The sequence below is a fragment of the Theropithecus gelada genome, chromosome 9 (genome assembly GCF_003255815.1).
Source record: "Theropithecus gelada isolate Dixy chromosome 9, Tgel_1.0, whole genome shotgun sequence".
Lineage (NCBI taxonomy): Eukaryota > Metazoa > Chordata > Mammalia > Primates > Cercopithecidae > Theropithecus > Theropithecus gelada.
Genome location: NC_037677.1, coordinates 112,094,548 through 112,115,284, shown reverse-complemented (window position 1 = coordinate 112,115,284; position 20,737 = coordinate 112,094,548). Strand labels below are relative to the sequence as shown.

The 20,737-nt window shown below is 33.9% G+C and overlaps 1 protein-coding gene across 1 annotated transcript in view; it reads right to left on the bottom strand.

Annotated features, from left to right (window-relative positions):
• Positions 1-20,737, bottom strand: part of ATRNL1 (attractin like 1) — an 831,601-nt gene that overhangs the window by 421,366 nt on the left and 389,498 nt on the right. Inside the window, exon 25 of the mRNA XM_025396530.1 lies at positions 3,239-3,300. Within this exon, the coding sequence (XP_025252315.1) occupies positions 3,239-3,300 (62 nt within the window). The remainder of the gene's footprint in view (positions 1-3,238; positions 3,301-20,737) is intronic.

Genomic DNA, 20,737 nt, shown 5'->3' with positions numbered 1-20,737 from the left:
TGAACCTCCAAGCCACATATTGAAATTTGATGCCCAATGTCAGAGGTTGAGCCTAATGAAAGGTGTTTGAGTTGCAGGGGCAGATTCCTCGTGAATGACTTGGTGGTGTCCCTATGGTAATGAACCCATAGAGTTCTCACTCTATGAGTTCCCATGAGAGCTGGCTGTTTAAAAGAGTCTCTGGCTCTCACCTCTTCTCTCCCCATGTGATTGCTACACATGCCAGCTCCCCTTCCTCTTCTGCCATGAGTGGAAGCAGTTTGATACCCTCACCAGATGCACATGCTGGCACCCTACTTCTTGTACAGCCAGCACAACTATGAGCCAAATAAACCTCTTTTTATAAATTGCCCAGCCTCAGGTATTCCTTTTCAGCAACACAAACAGACTAAAATAGTGACCTACTTAAGATGGCACAAAACATTAAGAACAGAGCCAGGCTATGTCTGGAAGTGATCTCCCTAGTACTGGCCCAATTACGTTGAACTGTCAGAACTACACACAACATAGAGGTAAAATCTAACGAAGAGTTTGAGAACTGGCCCCTACAGAACTATGGCTAAACTGCAAAGCCTACACACTCAGCTCTTTTACCAAAATAACAGCAATAACAGTAAAAATGGCCTGATTGAGGGGTCTCCATAAATGTTAACCTGTTTTAAAATCTCTTAAAGTTTAGCAGTAACTTTATAAAACTTAATAATTAATAAGCTTCAAAATATCCTGTCCATATTTTTCTTAACAGTGACGCATTTTTAAGTGATCTAATTTACATTTCACTACTGGAAGAATTTAAATGACAAAAAACCCATCAAATATATTTTATCACACACAAAGATTAGAATATTTTATTTTACATTGTCCATGATGACAACATAATAAATAGGATCATCTCTAAGACATGGTACACATTAACAGTAATTTTCTTTTACTTAACAAAAGAGCTATTGAATTTAAATATGCACACAAATTCAAAAGCTTAAAATAAAAAACCTCAAGATTCAAATAATTTACATACATATTCAACTTTGTGCAATTTTGCACTTAACCAAACTTCCAGTGAATTTCCATCAAGACTATTCTGCATCAAAAAGTTTTTTTTAGGCGAGACGTGGTGGCTCACACTTGTAATCCCAGCACTTTGGGAGGCCGAGGTGGGCAGATCATCTGAGGTCAGGAGACCAAGACCAGCTTGGCCAACATGGTGAAACCCCATATCTACTAAAAATACAAAAATTAGCTGGGTGTGTTGGTGGGTGCCTGTAATCCCAGCTACTCAGGAGGCTGAGGCAGGAGAATTGCTTGAACCCAGGAGGTGGAGGTTGCAATGAGCCGAAATAGCACCACTGCACAGCAGCCTGGGTAACAGGGTGAGACCTGTCTCAACAACAACAACAACAACAACAACAACAACAACAACAACTAAAGTTGTTTTAATGCATTCAATAACGCTTGTTCAATTGTAACCTCTAGTACTTTCTAAAACCATATTGTAACTTTGTTAATAGCCTTAAAATTCATTTGTTTTCTGAAGTAAAAAGTTATAAAATATTAAACATATTTGAGATGTTTCCTCAAATTTCATTTTAAGGAACAAATTTAAAGTATGAATGAACTTTTTACACATATTATTGATAAATAAGTTTATCGAAATACATTATAGAAATTATAGTATTTTAAGGTGCAGACGAACATGATTGTTTTCAGAGTAAACTGACCAATATGGCAAAGGTTTCTCTTATCAAGAGAAGTAGAAAAATGAACAAGGAATGTGTGAATTGTAGAAAATAGTTTACAAATCTGAAGGGCTGTAAATGGAAATGAGAAATTGAAATTGTTATATATGGGCCCATATGGAGGAATTAGGAGAGATATCAGAGGGAGACAGATTTTAGCTCAGTTATAAAGAACAATTTGTTATCTGATGATAGAAAATGCTATCTGAGGAGCTGGTGAGCTTCCTGTCATTAAAGGCATTCAGGCATAAAACTGATCAGTGGTTGGGCAAATTATGTCCACAGGCTGAATTCAATCCACCAGGTGTTTTTATAATAAAGTTTTATTGGAACACAGCCACTCCCATTTGTTTCCATATTGGCTTTGTCCACTTTAACACTATAGAAGAAAAGTTGCATAGATGCGATGAAGACAATACAGCCCACAAATTTTAAAACATTTACTATCTGGCCCTTAATGGAAAATGTTTGCAGACTCCAGTGAATAAGGTATTAGAAATTCAAATACTTTATGGATGTCTGGACAAGACAATCAACAAGATGATGTTACTCTGTGCTTAGAAAAGTTCCAAATACATCATCTGTGCTAAGGACTGAGTTGTGCAGGTCTTTACTGTATGGCAACCCAGCCAAGTTGATGAGTGTTGGTTAAAATTCATACTGCACTATTTTCAAAGTTGTGTGCCATGATGTGGGGCTTTATCTGCCAGAAAGAGAAGTCATACTTGTCTAATTTGCACAAAGCCACCCAAATGACCAGCATAAAATTCAAACATGAATAACAATGTTAACAAAAATAAGATCTCTTCCAATCCAGAGGATCTACGATCTCATAACACAGACATTCTATAACTTTAACTCCTAACCCAGAGTCTCTATATTTACATCCCATGGAAATGAAAATAAATGTTCCCTGAAAACAGTTTTCATGTTTTGACAAATGCTACAAACTATAACCTCTACTGCAGAATGACACATTGCAAATTAGCATTTTAAAAGCTCTGAGAAAGATTGCCAGTTGAAAACCAACCAAAAGAGCGCTATTTAACTTTAGGACACATAGCATTTTACAAAGTTGCTTCACTGTGGAACCCTTTTTATGAACCTACAATGAATATGTCACACAATTAACAAAATTATCTAATAAATAAACAAATTGGTTTAGTTCTTGTAGATGTAACTAATCCATGTGATGCATGCATTGTTAATTTCATTAATTAAAACAGGCTATAATTATTTATGTGATGGGGGACACAAAGTTATCCTCTTTCCACTGAATCCATTAGCCATTAAATAGTGTTAACAGCAAAATAATCTTGCACAAGTACATTTCAGCTATGTTCCCTCTGCTCTGTGGGATATGTTTAAGCATATAAAGCTATTCAAGACACACTCTATGATACTTTAAGGTTACAGAATTGGTCAATTATCTAACAGATTGACAGCACATATATCAGAATATAGGCTTGACAAGTTCAAAGTCAGTCAAAGCAAACTTTTACCTGAAGAAGGTGACAAAAAACTGCACAAGGTCCATGATTGTATTGTGTTGTGAGAATGCAATCTGAAAAATCAAAATTAAAAAAATTGAAAGTATGTTCTTCTCTAAAACCTGTGGTGATACTTTGTGACATTTGTAAATATAGTTTTTCTAAATCACCAAGACATTTGGATTGTCATATTATAAATCAAATATGTGATGGAATCAAAACTTCATCTAGAATACCTAATATATCCAACTGCTAATGATGGTCATAGCATGGAATATGACATGAAATATTTTAAAAACGATTAGAAAATTACTTTAAGGATATATGCTAAGAGTTTCATGTGAAATACTACGACAGATTAAATATGCCTAACCAAAACACCCAAATTTTCAACTCAGTTATGAAAATAGGGAATTTTCTCCCTATATATCTTCATCTGGAGAAGCTTCATATATATATATATATATATATATATATATATATATACACACACACATACACACACACAAATGTTTTGTTTCACACCATTCAAATAATAAAATATGTCACATCATTTTAAAACTTGTTAATGTTAGTAAGAAGTTAATTTTAAAAAGTGAAACTAGCCAAAAAAGTTAAAATCATTCTCCATTTCTGTTAACATTATAGAGATCATACTATAACATCTGCCTTGAGGAAGAGTATTATAATGTATCATTCAACAATATAGCATCTGGATAGAGAATAACTGATGGTGTAATGTGGCTTTTCACTTACTAGCCCTGTATATTTTGAAAAACTAGTCTATTTATCAGTTTCCCCATATGCGAATGGTAATAATAAAAGCATCTACCTTATAATGTTATAGAAAATCTAACTGAATTAATACAAATTTAATGATTACCATAATTTCTGGCATGTAAAAGTTACAATATAAACATTATTAAACTTCTGTATCATGTATAAATGAGATGTCAGTATAAGTGAGTTTTCTCACATTGCTGAAGCTAAACCATTCAGGTATTAAAATCTTTTTCTTTTAATAATATTTTATGAAAATCTTTCAAAAACATAATAGAATTTCTACTGAAAAGGAATGAGTTTTCTCTCCTGCTGTAAACAGCTGGAAAACCAGGTGAAGTATATGAAACAACCAATTTCAGGAATTGGACAAGTGGCCGGAGATTATGATCCCTGAGTGAAGAAAAACAAAGGAAATGAATCCTATAATTGTCCCAGCTTTCAGTGCAAGGAAAGAACACTAAGGAATTTAAATGGCATTCTAAAATAAGGGATGTCAGTATTTCTTATGTAAAGAATTACAGTAAGTTGAGAAAATTATTCTTTGGCATGTACATGTAAGCTTAAATATAGTAATATTCATTTCCTACGAGCTTCTAAGCTATTGAATTATGAAACACTTATACAAAGGCTGAAGAAAGATACTGGCATAGGAGATTGGTTATAGGTGAAAATATCATAAAAGATTAAAGAAAAAACATCTTTTAAAGTTTAAAATACTGAATTTTCTTCCTAGGTGATTGTCCATAAGAATGTCATAGAAATGAAGCTTATCAAAGAATACTGTCAACAAGAACTTAACTCCATGGTAACAGAATTCTGGAAACAATAATTAAGAACTAACAGGAAAATCTTCAAAATGATAATATTTTGAAATCATAATAAAGAAAATTAGTTTAATTAAGCAATAGGAGGAAACCTTATGCAGTGTTGATAAATATAAATGAAAAGGGGGTATAAGGAGCTTGAACAAAGGCTTAAATAAATTAGCAAATATATAAAAAAAGAGAACAGATGAAATAACAAAATAATAAATCTAACATAAAATTAACAAAATAAGATAAAGTACAATTGCAGTAAATATCAACAGGCTGAATCCACATTGAAAGACAGACATTTTTGCAGTAGATTAAAATATACAATTCAGCTTTATGTTTTTAGCAGAAAACACATATAGAACAGTGACACATTTTTATTCAAAATATAAAATACTGTAAGAAGATATAATAGGCCCTTAAAAACAAGAAAACATGTAAACCAATATTAATGGCAAAGTGAAATTCAAAGTCAAAACCTGATCAAATAAAACACTGAGACAAAGAAAATATAACAATAATAAAACAATATACACCAAAAATACAGGCCAAATAAGTAAAAACACAATGCCTGGACATATAAGGGGAATTTGATAATGACAAAATTTTGGAAGAAATTATTAAGATGCATATCTCTTTTAAAAGTTATCTGATCAAAAAGACACAAAATTAATCTATTTAAATAATTTAAATCATGTAAAAATATTCAAGAAATAGTCACTAAACAAGTTCTGTTCTAGGTGCTAGTGACACCATTGTAATAAGACAAAGCTCCTATTATTTTGGTGTTTATTTTCTAATAGCAAGAGGGAGAAAATAACCAGGTAAACTTGTAGCGGGATATCATAATTGTTGACAGTGGTGTTTTTAGTGGGAAAAAAAAAGATGATATGGGCTAGGAGGATTTGCGGCTAATTTGGATCAGGTGGTTAGAGCTGTTGGCCACACTAAAGGGGTGATATATGAGCTTTTATCCAAATAAGATGTTTAAAACCACAAAAATGTCTGTTGGTAGAGGTTTCTCAAGTGTAAAGATGATGATTAGGTTAGACATGTTTATGAAAAGTCATAAGATCTGGAGTATTGTGAGCAAAGGACAGAGTAGTTGTAAATAAATTCGGACTAGAAAGCAAAAAGCAAGTCACATAGGTTATTGGCCATGACAAAGAGTTCAGAACATATTATAAAGGCAATGGGAACCCATCGAAAGTTTTGAGCTATCGGAATGACATGATCTAACTCTCAAGAAAAATATCATTCTGGCTGTTGGGTGAGAAAGAAATAACTGAGGGGATCCAGAAGATAAGAGAGGAGGATATTTGATTTTTCTAGTCATAAGGTGATAGTAGCTTGCAGAAGAGTAGTAGTCATCAAGACAAAAATAAGTAGTTGGGAACATAATTTAGAGAAAGAAGTGAGGAGACATGCTGAAGGATTAGATATGACAGGTGAATGAAGGAGAAGAATCAATCATGACTATTGCAGTTTGCTCTCACAAGAACAAGTGAAAAGATATTTCTACTTACTGAGAATAGAAAAGGGCCATGAGGATCAAGGGAGAAATAAGAAAAGAAAAACTTACTTAGAATATGCTAAATGTGAAATACCTATTAAATGTTCAAGAGTAGACAGTAGCTACTAGCTTGAAGCTCAGAGGAAAGGTTAGATTTAAAAATTTGGAAATCAAAGGAACATAAATGTCATTTTAAAATCATGTACTTGTATGATAGTCCCTAGGAAACAGAATAGATGCAGAAGAAATTATCTCTAAGAGGATATTCAGGGCCACCCCATCATTAGCGCTTAAAAGAAGAACTGGAAAGGTAGGTGGGAGGAAACCAGGAAAGGGTTGTGTCAAGGCGGTCAAATAACAGAAATGTTGCAATAAGAAAGTAGTGGTTGATTTTGTTGGTTACTGGATTTAACAACATAAACTTCATGAGTAATTTACACAAATGAACTTTCAACAGAGTGGTGGGGATGTTAATATAAACAGAATAATATACGGAGAATGTGGAACCTGACAAAGTAGAAACAAACTACAGGCTGAACTTTCAAGAATTTATGTTACAAAACAGAGCAGAAATCAACAAGAACACAGACGATTTAAAATATATATTTTAATCCATAGAACATTTTAAAAAGAAGACAATAAACACTGTACAGAGAAAGTATTTTTAAAAATCTAAATGGTAGCTTTTATGAGCTGTATTAACATATTCCAATAAAATAAAATTAAAACTATAATTTCAAATATGGCCAAAACAAGCTTAACTACTTAGAAATTAACAAATGCAATCCATGAGACAGAGTTCTGAGTGGGCAGTGGGAGTAGTAGGATAGTTTTTGATATCCTTGACTTCCAATATTAAAATATACAGCAGCTAAATTGAAAAGCCAAAAACAACAACAACAACAACAACAACAACTCTAACAAAAGTAAGTGGCAGATTATCCCCTTAAATGCCAAAACATAAACCGGTATGGGTAAATGACAAACCCAAGGTGTATATGCTACCAGTGTCTATGAGGCAGGAAAAAGAGGGAATCAACAGGAAAACTCAAAAGTTTCAAAAAGGTATTAACTATAACTAGGCCAGTCCAATTTGAATAAGAAAGTGAAAGCAGAAGTGTAGAATTGCTCAATACAAGAGTAGGTTAGTTCAAAGGGATCCTGAGGAAGTTCTAAAGAAGCCTGGAACAGTTGGAGTACATGAATTTTCAAAAGCAACCAGTCAAATCTCTATCCCAGGGCAGGTCTCATAATGAGGAGAAACTGCTAAAAGTGAAAATGAAAATTAAGCAGAACAAAGTAAATATAGACAAAACAAAGAAGGTCCAACAAAAGTGGGGAAAGGAACTGAGATGGAAAATTTTCAAAGAGTAAGTGGCACATTTGCAGGGGAAAAAAAGTATTGATTATTAACATATATAATATTCAAATATGGGCCTTCACTAATCCATTTGTGCAATCCCTATTTAACTCATTATTATCACTCCCAAATATCTGCCATTCTTTAACATATAAAAAGATTTGGCATTTCTTTAATTTAAACGGTAAGTAAGTAGTGGGAGTAACCAACAGAGTAACAATATACTTAAATTGGTAAAGCACACGATTCAGGCTGGAATGGCAGAATTTTATTATGGTTTACCTGCCATCTGTGGATCCATATAACTAAGTACCTTATAAGAAAGATCATAATTTCAGGCAAGTAAGCAACACATACATACACATGAAACATCTCTATATATTTTTTTACATCTGTCCAAAGAATATTTGAATAAATAAAGTAGCCAGGGGAAAAATGACTACTTCTTCAAGTAAAAGTCATAAAGTAAAGAACCAAAACATTCTAAACCTTGAAATAATTATATTATCTATCTCTACCTATTAATAAATATAATAAAGACAAATGTAAAGAAATATGAATGTTATTTTGATTCCAGCTTGTTTTCAGAGAATAAGCTGAAATACCACTTCTAGGGGGGTGATGAGACACTTGGACCTCCCAAAATTAACACTATTTTTTAAATTATCAAAAATAATAGCTGCAGTTCAAATTAGGTTACACATGATACTTGAACATTAAGTAAAGTACTGATTGAAGACCTCAACCAACTCCTGCTACAGATAATACTCTCCTACCTTTTACAATAAGGACTATTAATGGTGGGATGAAGTTTATGGGTAAAGCCTCTATAAAAAGTACCATCTGAAATACGGACTTTCTTAAAAACTGATGCAAGGGACACTCAGAGTAACTAATCTGTTAAAATAAATGGCACTGAAAAGTAAATGTAGACTCAGCACAAGCAGTTTTTGTACTTGGAGTCCCTTCTGGGGGCTACAGGCTAAGGTTGAATATATTCCATACTGGCTATTCAACAGAAGAGTCAGCACTACAATTTGTTGTACAAATATTTCAAAATGTTCCTCCACCCGAGACTTTCCATAGAAAATTCCACAGGAAATTGCCTATGGGAAATACTGTTGCAGTCCATTGTCAGGTACATACTTTAAAAATAAGATGTAATTGATTATGGAAATGGAAGGCAGATCCAAGGATGATTTGGTAAAATTAGAAAGCAATGCCAAACAGACACTAACTCAGATTCTCTTTCAAGATTCCCTCTTATGGGGTATACATTTATGCATATATCAAATAAATCACTAAGTATCTCTTATGTTCTGGGCATTGTACCAGGTCCTTGGATGTATCAGGAAAAAAAAAAAAAAAAAAGCTAGCAGTGAAAAAATTCTTACTGGGAGAGCAGATAATAAATGGTGATAATAATAAATTATATAATGTTTTGGAACTCAGTAAGTGCTATGAGAAAAAAGAACATGAAAAATATCCTGTCTTCTTACTATTCACATGGGTGGGACAAGAAATTGCTCTTTAACGTCTAAAAATATGCAGAAGTGCTGAGATCAAGCAGAAAAATTAGATATAGAGAGCAGCAGAAAGAAATGAAGCACAGCATTAGGTTCAAGTGTATCTGGCTATTCTCAGTTTTTCTCTGTCTATAATAGCATACAGCAATTCCAGTACCCTTCTAATAAAACTGGAGGGTGCAGGGGTGCCCAATCTTTTGGCTTCCCTGGGCCACACTAGAAGAAAAAGAATTGTCTTAGGCCACACATAAAACACAGTAACACTAACGATAGCTGATGAGCTAAAAACAAAAAGCAAATTGCAAAAAAATCTCATCATGTTTTAAGAAAGTTTACAAGTTTGTGTTGCATTGCATTCAAAGCCGTCCTGTGCCACATGTGGCCCGTGGGCTACAGGTTGGGCAAGCCTGTTTTCTAGGAAAAGGAATAAGTACAGACAAAGGGGAATCATTCTTAAGTGATGTTGGGCAACTGGTCTTCACATGGTTTGCTCTGTATCATGTAGGTCTCACCATAAATATTATACTTCTTAAAGACACTCATGTAAAGTAGTTTACTGCTCCCTTACTCTATAGTATTGTATAAAACTATGTTTTTTTTTTTTTTTTTTTTTGAGACAGAGTCTCGCTCTGTCGCACAGGCTGGAGTGCAGTGGCCGGATCTCAGCTCACTGCAAGCTCCGCCTCCCGGGTTCACGCCATTCTCCTGCCTCAGCCTCCCAAGTAGCTGGGACTACAGGCGCCCGCCACCTCGCCCGGCTAGTTTTTTTTGTATTTTTTAGTAGAGACGGGGTTTCACTATGTTAGCCAGGATGGTCTTGATCTCCTGACCTCGTGATCCGCCCGTCTCGGCCTCCCAAAGTGCTGGGATTACAGGCTTGAGCCACCGCACCCAGCCAAAACTATGTTTCTCAAACTACAATCTAAAATTATTTTATGTTACTGGTTGATGATTAGTTAAAATGTCTTTTTCCCACTAAAATACAAGCTCCTTGAGAATAGTAGCCTTGTTCATACTGTTCACAGCACTCTTTCAATGACTAGAACAGTAGTTGGTAGACAGTAAATAGAAAGAATTCAATAAAACTATTGAATAAATTATTATAAATAAATGAATATAATTTAGAAATATGTATAAATAAATAACTTCAAGAAATCTATTGAATTAAATAGATTCAATAGCAAGATTTAGCACAGGAGTATTCTTAGGACTTCATATATCCTTATTAAGAGCTATGAAAGGAAGAAGGTACAGATGTTATTGTGTCTCAATTAGGTGGCATTACATGAAATATCATTTCTTAATGTATTAAAAATGATACCATTTTAAAAGAATGTTTATTTAGCCAACTGCTTTTAAAAAACAGTGAGACAAATCAATAATGGCACAATATTCTAAATATGTATTTTCTATGAAAGTGTATCTTCTCAGGGTATGGGATATTTATGATTGTAAAATCTATTATGGTCTAATTAGGAAGATTCCTATTTGTTGATGCCATGGCTAGAACATGACTCTTGCAAATAACGTTTTCCATTTTAGTTCTGTGGTATTCCCATGAAAATATATGTTTACTCAAGTTACATTTAAAGTTAGTTTTAAAACTTAAGCCAGTATAACTGCACCTTTGTAATTCTGTCTTCTGTAATAATTTCATTCATTATCCAGTGATTATTCAAAAAAATATAATCAAAATAAAAACTGATCAGTGATACAATTTCATATTCTTATCTTCCCCATATGTTTAAACCCCAAAATAATTGATAAGACAACATGCTAAAAACTAAGTTAGATGAAACTACAGTAACCCTGATAATACATTTTGTCAATTCAAATGTAAATGTAAATTCATATTGAAAACATGTCCAGAATCTAAAACTTGAATTTAAGATATGCTATATTTTTCATGAATTAACAATAATGATGAATATTTTAAATTTTCTGATTTTATGAAAAAGTTACATTAAATGCATTTGGACAGAGAAGTAGATTAATAGCTCGATATTTATTACAAAATGTCAAAATTTGTGAGAGAAAAATTCTTATTTTATGAAACATAAATTGATGTTTTTGTGCAAAATGTCAGCTTGCCATACATAATAAACTCTGATATATTTAAGATAAACAAAAATGAAAATATAATATAAAAGAATGTGCTAAAATTATCAAGTTCATCTAATAAATTGAAGGGAAAGAGAGGGTCTTGCAAATCACTGTTTGGATTAAAAAGCATAGTTACATAAAGGAAGGAAGCTAGTTAACTAGTCATATCTTAAAGACAATCGGACTGCTTCAGGCAAGTAACTTGAGATCTTATTAGGTTATATTCTTACTTGTTCTTTTAAAAAATATAAATAAATTCAAATTGGAGATTAAGTTAGCTGTTACTAAGATCCACTATGATAATCTATTCCATATAAAATTGCAACATATAATTAACATAATGATATAATAATATGTATAATTCAGACAAGGTAATATTTTTTAAAATATGGTTACACCAAAAATAGACAATTTCAAAAGACAAAATAAAACATATTTCTGAAATAAAACATAAGGAATAAATATACCAGACAGTTCTGCCTAAGTATCATAGCATATTATCTGATGATAAATGCTTGGATATTGTTTATAAATATTAAATAGTTTAAGTTCTTTCTATAGCAAACACATGCCTAATGAATGAAGGCACTCATAACTTTCCTCATGGTTTAATACACAAACTTAACTGACAAAATGCTCTCTTTAATCCCAAAAGAGGTTTCTGTGATTATCCTCCAAACACTTCTTAATTCCCTTGCTGAAATTTCTTCAGTGTTTCTCCTTCACTTTTAGTTTGACGTCCAATCACATTAACATATCATATACCAATCTTAGAAACTTAGCCCTTGCTTCTTTCTCTGCTAATAGCGTTAACACTGCAGTCAGATCACAGTACAGGCATATGTTAGAGATGTTGCAAATTTAGTTCCAGACCACCGCAATAAAGTTAATATCACAATAAAGTGGGTCCCAAATTTTTTTTTGGTTTCCCAGTGCATATAACAGTAATGTTTACACAATGCTGTAGCCTATTAAATGTGCAATAATATTATGTCTAAAAGAAAATGTACATAAAATACTTCATTGCTAAAAAATGCTAATGATCACCTGAGCCTTTAGCATGTTATCTTTTTGCTGGTGGAGGGTCTTGCTTCAATGTTGACAGCTTCTGCCTGATCAGGGCAGTGGTTGCTGAGGGTTGGAGTGACTGTGGCAATTTCTTAAAATAAGACAACAATGATATTTGCCACATTGACTGACTCCACCTTTCAGGAAAGATTTCTCTGCAGCATGCAATGCTGTTTCATAAAAATTGACCAACAGAACTTCTTTTGCAATTGGATCGAATCCTCAAATCCAGCTGCTGCTTTATCAAGTTTATGTGATATTCTAACTCATTGTCATTTCAACAATGTTCACAGTATCTTCACCAAGACAAGTTTCCATCTCCAGAAACTACTTTCTTTACTCATCCATAAAAACCAACATCTCATGAATAAAGTTTTATCATTACACTGCAGCAATTCAGTACATCTTCAAACTCCACTTCTAATTCTATTAATATTACTCATGCTACCTCTACCACAAGTGCAGTTACGTCTTCCACTAATATCTAGAACCCCTCAAAGTCATCCATGAGGGTGGGAATCAACTTCTTCCAAATTCCTGTTAATGTTGATATTTTGATCTACTCCCATGAATCATGTATGTTATCAAAGGCAACTAGAATGACGGATTCTTTCCAGAGATTTTTCTTTGCCTAGATTCATCAGAGGAATCATTATCTATGTCAGCTATAGCCTTACAAAATGGATTTAAATAAAAATAGTACAAAAAATCAAAATTACTCCTTGATCCACAGGCTGCCAAATGGTTACTGTAATTAGACCATTCTTGCATTACTATAAAGAAATATCCAAGACCGGGTAATTTATAAAGAAAAGGGGCTTAATTGGCTCATAGATCCACAGGTTGTACAGGAAGCATGATGCTCGCATCTGCAAGGCTTCTGGGGAGGCCACAGAATCATGGTGAAAGGTGAAGGCAGAGCAGGCACAGGAGCAGGAATGAGAGAGTGAAGGAGGAGGTGCTACACAATTTTAAACAACCAGATCTCTCAGGAACTCACTCACTATCAGCACCAAGAGAAGCACAAAGGGGATGGTGCTAAACCATTCATGAAGGATCCATCCCCATGATCCAATCACCTCCCACTAGGCCCCCACCTCCAACATTGGGGATTACAATTGAACATGAGATTTTGGTGGGGACGCAGACCCAAACCCTATCAGTTATTGTGTCAGCAGGCAAGAAAACAACATTAATCTCCTTGTACATCACCATCAAAGTTCTTGAGTGACTAGGTACATTGTGAATGAGCTGTCATATTTTGAAAGAAGTCTTTTTTCTCTAAGCAGTAGGCCTCAACAGTGGGCCTAAAATATTCAGTTAACCATGCTGTAAATAGATATGCTGTCACGCTGGCTTTATTGTTCCATTTACAGAGCAAAGGCAGAACATATTTAGCATAATTCTTAAGGGCTGTAGGATTTTCAGAAGGGTAAATGAGCACTGGCTCATTACCAAGGCTCATAATCACCAGATGCATTAGCTCCTAACAAGAAAGTCATCTTATCTTTTGAATTCTGATGTCAAGCATTTACATGTCTTCTTTGCTATAAAATTCCTAGGTGGTATCTTCTTTTAGAAAGCTGTTTCATATAAATTGAGAATCTGTTCTTTAGTGTGGCTACTGTATCAATTAAGTTAGACATGTATCTTCTGTATCAGCACTTACAGCTTCACCTTGCACTTTTGTTATGGAGATGGCTTCCTTACTTAAACCTCATAAACCACCTTCTGTGGGCTTCCCAATTTTCTTCTGCATCTTCCTCAACTCTCTCAGACTTTGTAGAATTGAAGAAAGTTAGGCTCTACTCTAAATTAAGCTTAGGTTTACAGTAATGTTATATTGGTTTTGATCTTATATCCAGACACTCAAACTTTCTCCACATCATTAATAAAGTTATTTCATTTTCTAATGATTTGTGTGTTCACTAAAGTAGCATTCATTTCCTTCAAGAATTTTTCCTTTGCATTCACAGTTCAGCTAATTCTTCGGACAAGAGGCCTAGATTTTGGCTGTACTGGCATTCGACATGCCCTCCTCACTAACTTAATCACATGTAGCATTTGATTTAAAGTGACAAGACATGCAACAATTCTTTTCATTTGAACACTGGGAAGCAACTGTAGCATTATTAAATGGCTTAATTTCAATATTGCTGTGTCTCAATGAAAAGGAGGCCTAAGGAGATGGAGACAAGAGAATGCCCAGTCAATGGAGCACTCAGAACAAATACATTAATTAAGCTGACTTGTCTTATATAGGTACAGTTTGTGGCACCCCAAAACAATTACAAATGTAACATCAAAGAGCACTGATCACAAATTGCCATAATCTATATAATAATTTTAAAAATATGTTTTTAAAATAACCAAAATGAGGTACAGAGACACAAAGTGAGTACATGATGTCGGAAAAACTGTACGAACAGATTTGCTTAACCTACGGTTACCACAAACCTTCAATTAGCAAAAAAACTACTACATCTCTGAAGTGCAATACTGTGAAGTAAAATACAAGGTATGCCTATACTGGTAGTTTCAAAACCTTGACATACATTAGCAAACCTCTGAACTCTGTTTGGCACAAAATTTTCCCTCATCCCCTTACACCTTCCACCCATGGGTAACTCTTAGTCTAGAATCATTGCCTACCAGTTCTAGATCTTGTCTAAATGGCAATCCTCATCTTACTCCTGATTTCTCTACATACAATTCTACAACACTACTACTAAAAAGAGCTGATATTCATAAAGTGTTTACTATTTCCCAGGCACTGTGCTAAGTACTTTTTGTACATTAACTGACTTATTACCCTGAATTACCTCATCAATTAGGTAATGTCATTAATTTCATTTTATAGATGATTAATCAAGGCTTAGAAGATTACTCAGTCAATAAGCAGTGAAACTGAAATGAAAATTTGTGCATTCGGACTCTAGTTCTCAAGTACTACACTTTCCTAACAACAATTACTCACAGTGTACTATCATTATTAGCTTATCTGTCCTTTTTCTTCATTTGACTTTATAATATTTGCAATCACGCATTCGATTATTATTACATTTCTAGTAACTAGCAAAAAATCCTAGCATTTTTACTTATTGAATTGGAATATCTACTAGAGATGTAACACTTGAGAAAGGAGAATAAATCTGAGGGCCCCCAAATCACTAAGCTAAAGGGAAAAATCAAGTAAGGAACTGCTTAGGGCAAATCTGCCTCCCATTTCATTCAAAGTCACCCCTCTGCTCACTAAGATAAATGCATATCTGATTTCCTCCTTTGGAGAGGTTAATCAGAAACTCAAAGGAATGCAACTATTTGTCTCTTATGTACCTATAACCTGGAAGTCCCCTCCCTACTTCAAGTCTTCCCACCTCTGCTTCAAGCTGTCCTGCCTTTCCAGACTGAACCAATGTTCATCTTACGTATGTTAATTAATGTATCATGTCTCCCTAAAATGTATACAACTAAACTGTGTTCTAAGCACCTTGGGCGCGTGTCATCAAAACCTCCTGAGGCTGTGTCACAGGCGCATATCCTCAATCTATGCAAATTTTCTAAATTAACTGAGACCTGCCTCAGATTTTGGGGGTTCATATTTTGGTAACCACAAAGGGATTCTGACTGGAGATGTCTCTGACCTTTCACAAATCTCCTACCGGTGCTTGATATCAGCATGAGTGAACATTATGGCTCAAACAAATAGGACAATTTGCTGAGGTCTGGGAGCATACTGTCCAGAGAATCCCTGATCTCCCAAAATTTGGTTGAGATCTAAAGTTTACTTTGCTGCACAACTTCCCTCTTTTGGAGTTTTACTTGCTTCCAATAAGGAAGGCAAGATTTTCTGTTTCCATGATGATGAAAGGCAGATAACTCCTTTACGGAGTTTGAGCTCAGTTGCAGCAGGGAAGATGAATTCAGGTTTTTGTTTTTTAGTTGTTTTTTTCCCCAGCTTCTAGGATGGCAGAGTACAGTCTTCAGCCTGAGACCTATCCCTAGGTAAGTAGCTAAATTGGGGTTTTGTCTTGGCTAAGTTTAACAACCAGCTGGTCTTAATTTCTCCTTACCATTACAATATTCAGTAATCATATAACTTGTTTGTTTGTTGTCATTTGTTCGTTTAACTGCTTTTTTGTTGTTGTATGTTTTTCCTGTTTTTGTTCTTCCTTTGGTCTTTTTCCCATTGGTTTTAACCAACTCTATTGGACTTGATAAAATTTGAAGGAAAATTCCAAATTATGGGGAACAAGGCCTCTGAAGCGGCTAAATTCCCCCCACCACCACCCCGATGCCCTCCCCTCCCTGCACACAAACACAAAGGTGGAGTGGTGGGGGAGAAAATGGACAGCAAAAGAAAAAAAAAGGATTTTTTTTTAAATTTTAACTACTAAAGGGGTTTTATTTACATAACGAGGCCACCTTTTTGCTAGCCAGGTCAAACTGAAAGAATAAGGTTCTGCCTTCTTTTTTTATTTTCCACCATGACATGCTGGATTTGGTTCCTGAATCCAACCCTTTATGGTTTGATACTTGGTACTTCTGAAATAGCAGCAATTTGTCCTAGCTGAAATATGACAATAAGATTTTAAATTTTTTTTAAAGGAGCTCAATGGTTAAGCTTAATTAAAAGTTAACAACCAAGATATGTGTGTGTGTGTGTGTGTGTGTGTGTGCGCGCCTGTTTGTATTTAAAAGGCATTCATGTTTTTTCCTCTCCTAGAACCTTGCCTTTTTTTGAGCAAAAGATTTTTTCTTCTCAGTTAACTGAATTCTGTTTTCTTCATTTACTTCTGCTCCCTCTCCTTTCTCTTGCACCATCTACTGCTTGAGGGACCTAAAATAGTTTAAAATAGCTTGGGGGTCCTTAAAGAAATCAAAGAAGGTACCAGGTTCCCTTTTGGGGAGAAACATCTCTCTTTGTTTGTTTGTTTGTTTTATGGAATACCAAGAGAATAAACAGACAAGTTTGTCTTGGCTCTTAAACTGCTGGCTTTTGTATTTTGTAACCTGATTTTTAAAATTAAAATACCTATTACAACAGAGGCTACTTTGGGGTTTTAAGGAAGCGTGCAGTTCAGACACTTAGAAATGTCTTTGTTCAAAAAAAATTATTTTAAGAGCACTGTAAAAGCATCACATAGTCTAAGATCATAATTATTCTCCCTTTTTGGAGACCTAGGATTCAGTGTGGGCTCTGCCCAGAGCTCAAAGATCCAGTTTAAATATAGGTAGTCTGTATCTAAATAAAATTGGTCTCCTTATACAATTCTGTGATAGATTTCTATAATTTTATATGTAATTTGGCATCCATCTTTAATCTTCCGCTAGCATCACCAGACTTTTTGTTTCAGTACCTTATTATGTAAATTTTGCTATTTGATTTTCACTTGAGTTGTTTCCTTTAATATGCAAATTTACGGCTATTTAGTTGAAAACTCCTCTGGGTTATAAAACAGGTTATCAAGAATCTAAAAGTCTAAGATAGAAAAAAAGTCTTTATAAATCTATAAATCTAAAGATGTACTTGTATCGGCATGCCCAATATATCTATGTATGTTTGTGTTGTGTATACAATGTTTCACTACTGAAAATATATAAAAGATCTCTAATTGGCTTAGGAAAATAAAAGTGCTGAAATCAAATACTTTATCATGAAAAAAGAAAAGGCTAGTCAAATACTTTTTCAAGTTTATTTAACTTAAGTAGAATCTTTAATAAATAAGCCAGCTTTATTGGTAAAGTACTATTTAAAATGTCTTAAGAGTTGCCAGCATACATTTTTCTTTGCATTTATTAATCAAGCAATTTCATACTTATTCCTGCCAAATACTATACAGTGTCAAAATTTGGCATAGGGTTTACAAAACTATAAGCCCAGCCCAAGACAAAATAATCTTTGCTTCTGTAATCTTTGGTAAATAAGACATTAATATGGATTTAATAAAAATAGATATATCTTAAATTTAGTAAAATTACCAAAACTTCTAATTGTGTGGCTTTAGGTGGACTAGTCCACAGGCAATACGGTTTGTTTCAGGAAGGCACTGTTATCTTCATCTTTGATTCAAAGCTAAACTATAAATTAAATTCCTCCTAAAGTCTGTTCAGCCAACATCCAGGAATAAACAAGATTCAAGATGAAGTCAGTTAGGTCAAATGTTTTTTCTGTCTCAGGTATAATTTTGCAATGGCAGTTCAATAACTTTAAATAATGACTATCGTAGTTTTCAAAAACAATCTAGGTAAATGATAAAAAGAAAATAATTAGGTAAACGTAATGAGATAAATACTTGTAAACAAAAGTGTCATAATTTAAAATCTAAAGTTATATTAAATTAAATAATAGATATTTCATTATTTGGGCATTTTCCAATAACATATTTGTATGAAAACATTCTTTCTAAAAAAAAAATTGTGTCCTTTTTGAAAACGTGAACAAATTTTGTCTAATTTAAAAGTTGTATTATAAGAAGGTACAAGGAACCAGGAAATAAGAAAGATGTAAAGGAAGTTGTAAAAATAAAAAGGGTTCTTTTGGTTAAAAAAAAAAAAAAAAAAAAAAGGCTTAACGAAAAATAATTTAATATGAAAAAAAATCCTGTAGAGTAGATTTAGTTCTATAATAAAATAACTGGTTGTTTAAGAAAAGGGGATGATCAGGACAAACCAGAAAGTCCAAGTATGTCAGTAATAGTCTGTGTGAGTCACAAGAAGAGAATTTGTTTAAAAAAAAATAAAAACTTTTACATAATAAAGTTGTCTATAATTAAAGGGAAATTGTAATGGTCTTTCTAAAGACTGGGCTTGATATATACAAAAACATTCATACACTACATAATTGGTTAAAACAATGAAATTTTCTTAAGGGATTGTTTACTCAAATTATATGAGATTGGAACTTGTTTTTAACACAATGTTTAACTTTTATTGCATCTCAGCTTTTTAGGTTTTGTCTCCCCTTTTAAGGGTGTAAAATAGCAAAAATTCTCCTTCAACACATTTTCAGCTCATATAAATTTTTTCACTCATGTTCTGTTTGTTATTCCCTAAGGCTAATAATGTTTTAAAGACAATGTTTTCTTCCAACATAATGTTGTATGCAGTGCAAAAGGCCTTTTCTTTTCCCTGTGGTAACTGTCCTAAAAGATTTTACAGTTTATTGAAATGATTCCTATGCCATTATTATTAAGTTTTGGTTTGCTTAGGAAAATAACTAAAATCAATTTTTAAATTAAGGTTATTACATACGTGTATCCTTCTTTATGTGCTTTTAAAGTCCTTGTAATATTAAGTTACATGGTTTTAACTCCTGAGTCTAAAAAGGACACCAAGTCCTGCTAAAGCATAAACACTAAGAACAGTTAAAGCCTCATCTTCAGGCCCAGTAAAAGATGCCAGTCAAAATAAATTGCATTCCTGAGACACAGGGCCAGAAATTAAAGCTATTCAACTCCTCAAGGCCCAAGAACTATCACAGAGGAGGTGGGGATGTGAGACTGTTAGGGCTTTTTAAAAAAAATTATACTTTAAGTTCTGGGGAACATGTGCAGAACGTGCAGTTTTGTTACATAGGTATACACGTGCCATGATGGTTTGCTGCACTCACATTTGGTATTTCTCCTAATGCTATAGAGCCATTTTTAAAAGATAAAGTTCAGGTTCTCTATAAATCAATCATTAATGTCAAAGGCACACAAAGGCAATACCACCATATGTGCAGCTGTGTCAGATTAACAAGGTTTTCTTAAAGCATTAACTGACTCCTTAATAAAGGTTATAAAAGGATTATGGAAGTTATATCCTATGGTCAAGATTAAAATTTTATAAATTGTTTATAAAATTTTAAAGAACAAATTTAATTGGCTTCATGCTATTTTTATTAGGGCTTCTTGTTTGGAAAATTAAGTCTCCTCTCTGAAAGAATACGGGTTTTTGCCTCTTATTAAAAATCCTTGAGTTATCACTTTGGTTGAAAGTACTATCTCAAAAAAAAAAAAATGTCTTACCTGAAATACCTTCTATGAAACAAAGTTCCATCAAAGCCAATTTAAAAGCCTATGTAAAAATATTATTATTTGGGTCAGGCATGGTGGTTCACGCCTGTAATCCTAGCACTCTGGGAGGCTGAGGCAGGCAGATCACCTGATGTCGGGAGTTCAAGACCAGCCTAATCAACATGGAGAAATCCCGTCTCCACTAAAAATACAAAATTAGCCGGGCGTGGTGGCACATGCCTGTAATCCCAGCTATTCAGGAGGCTGGGGCTGGGAATTGCTTCAACCTGGGAGGCAGAGGTTGCAGTGAGCCGAGATCATACCATTGCACTCCAGCCTGAGCAGC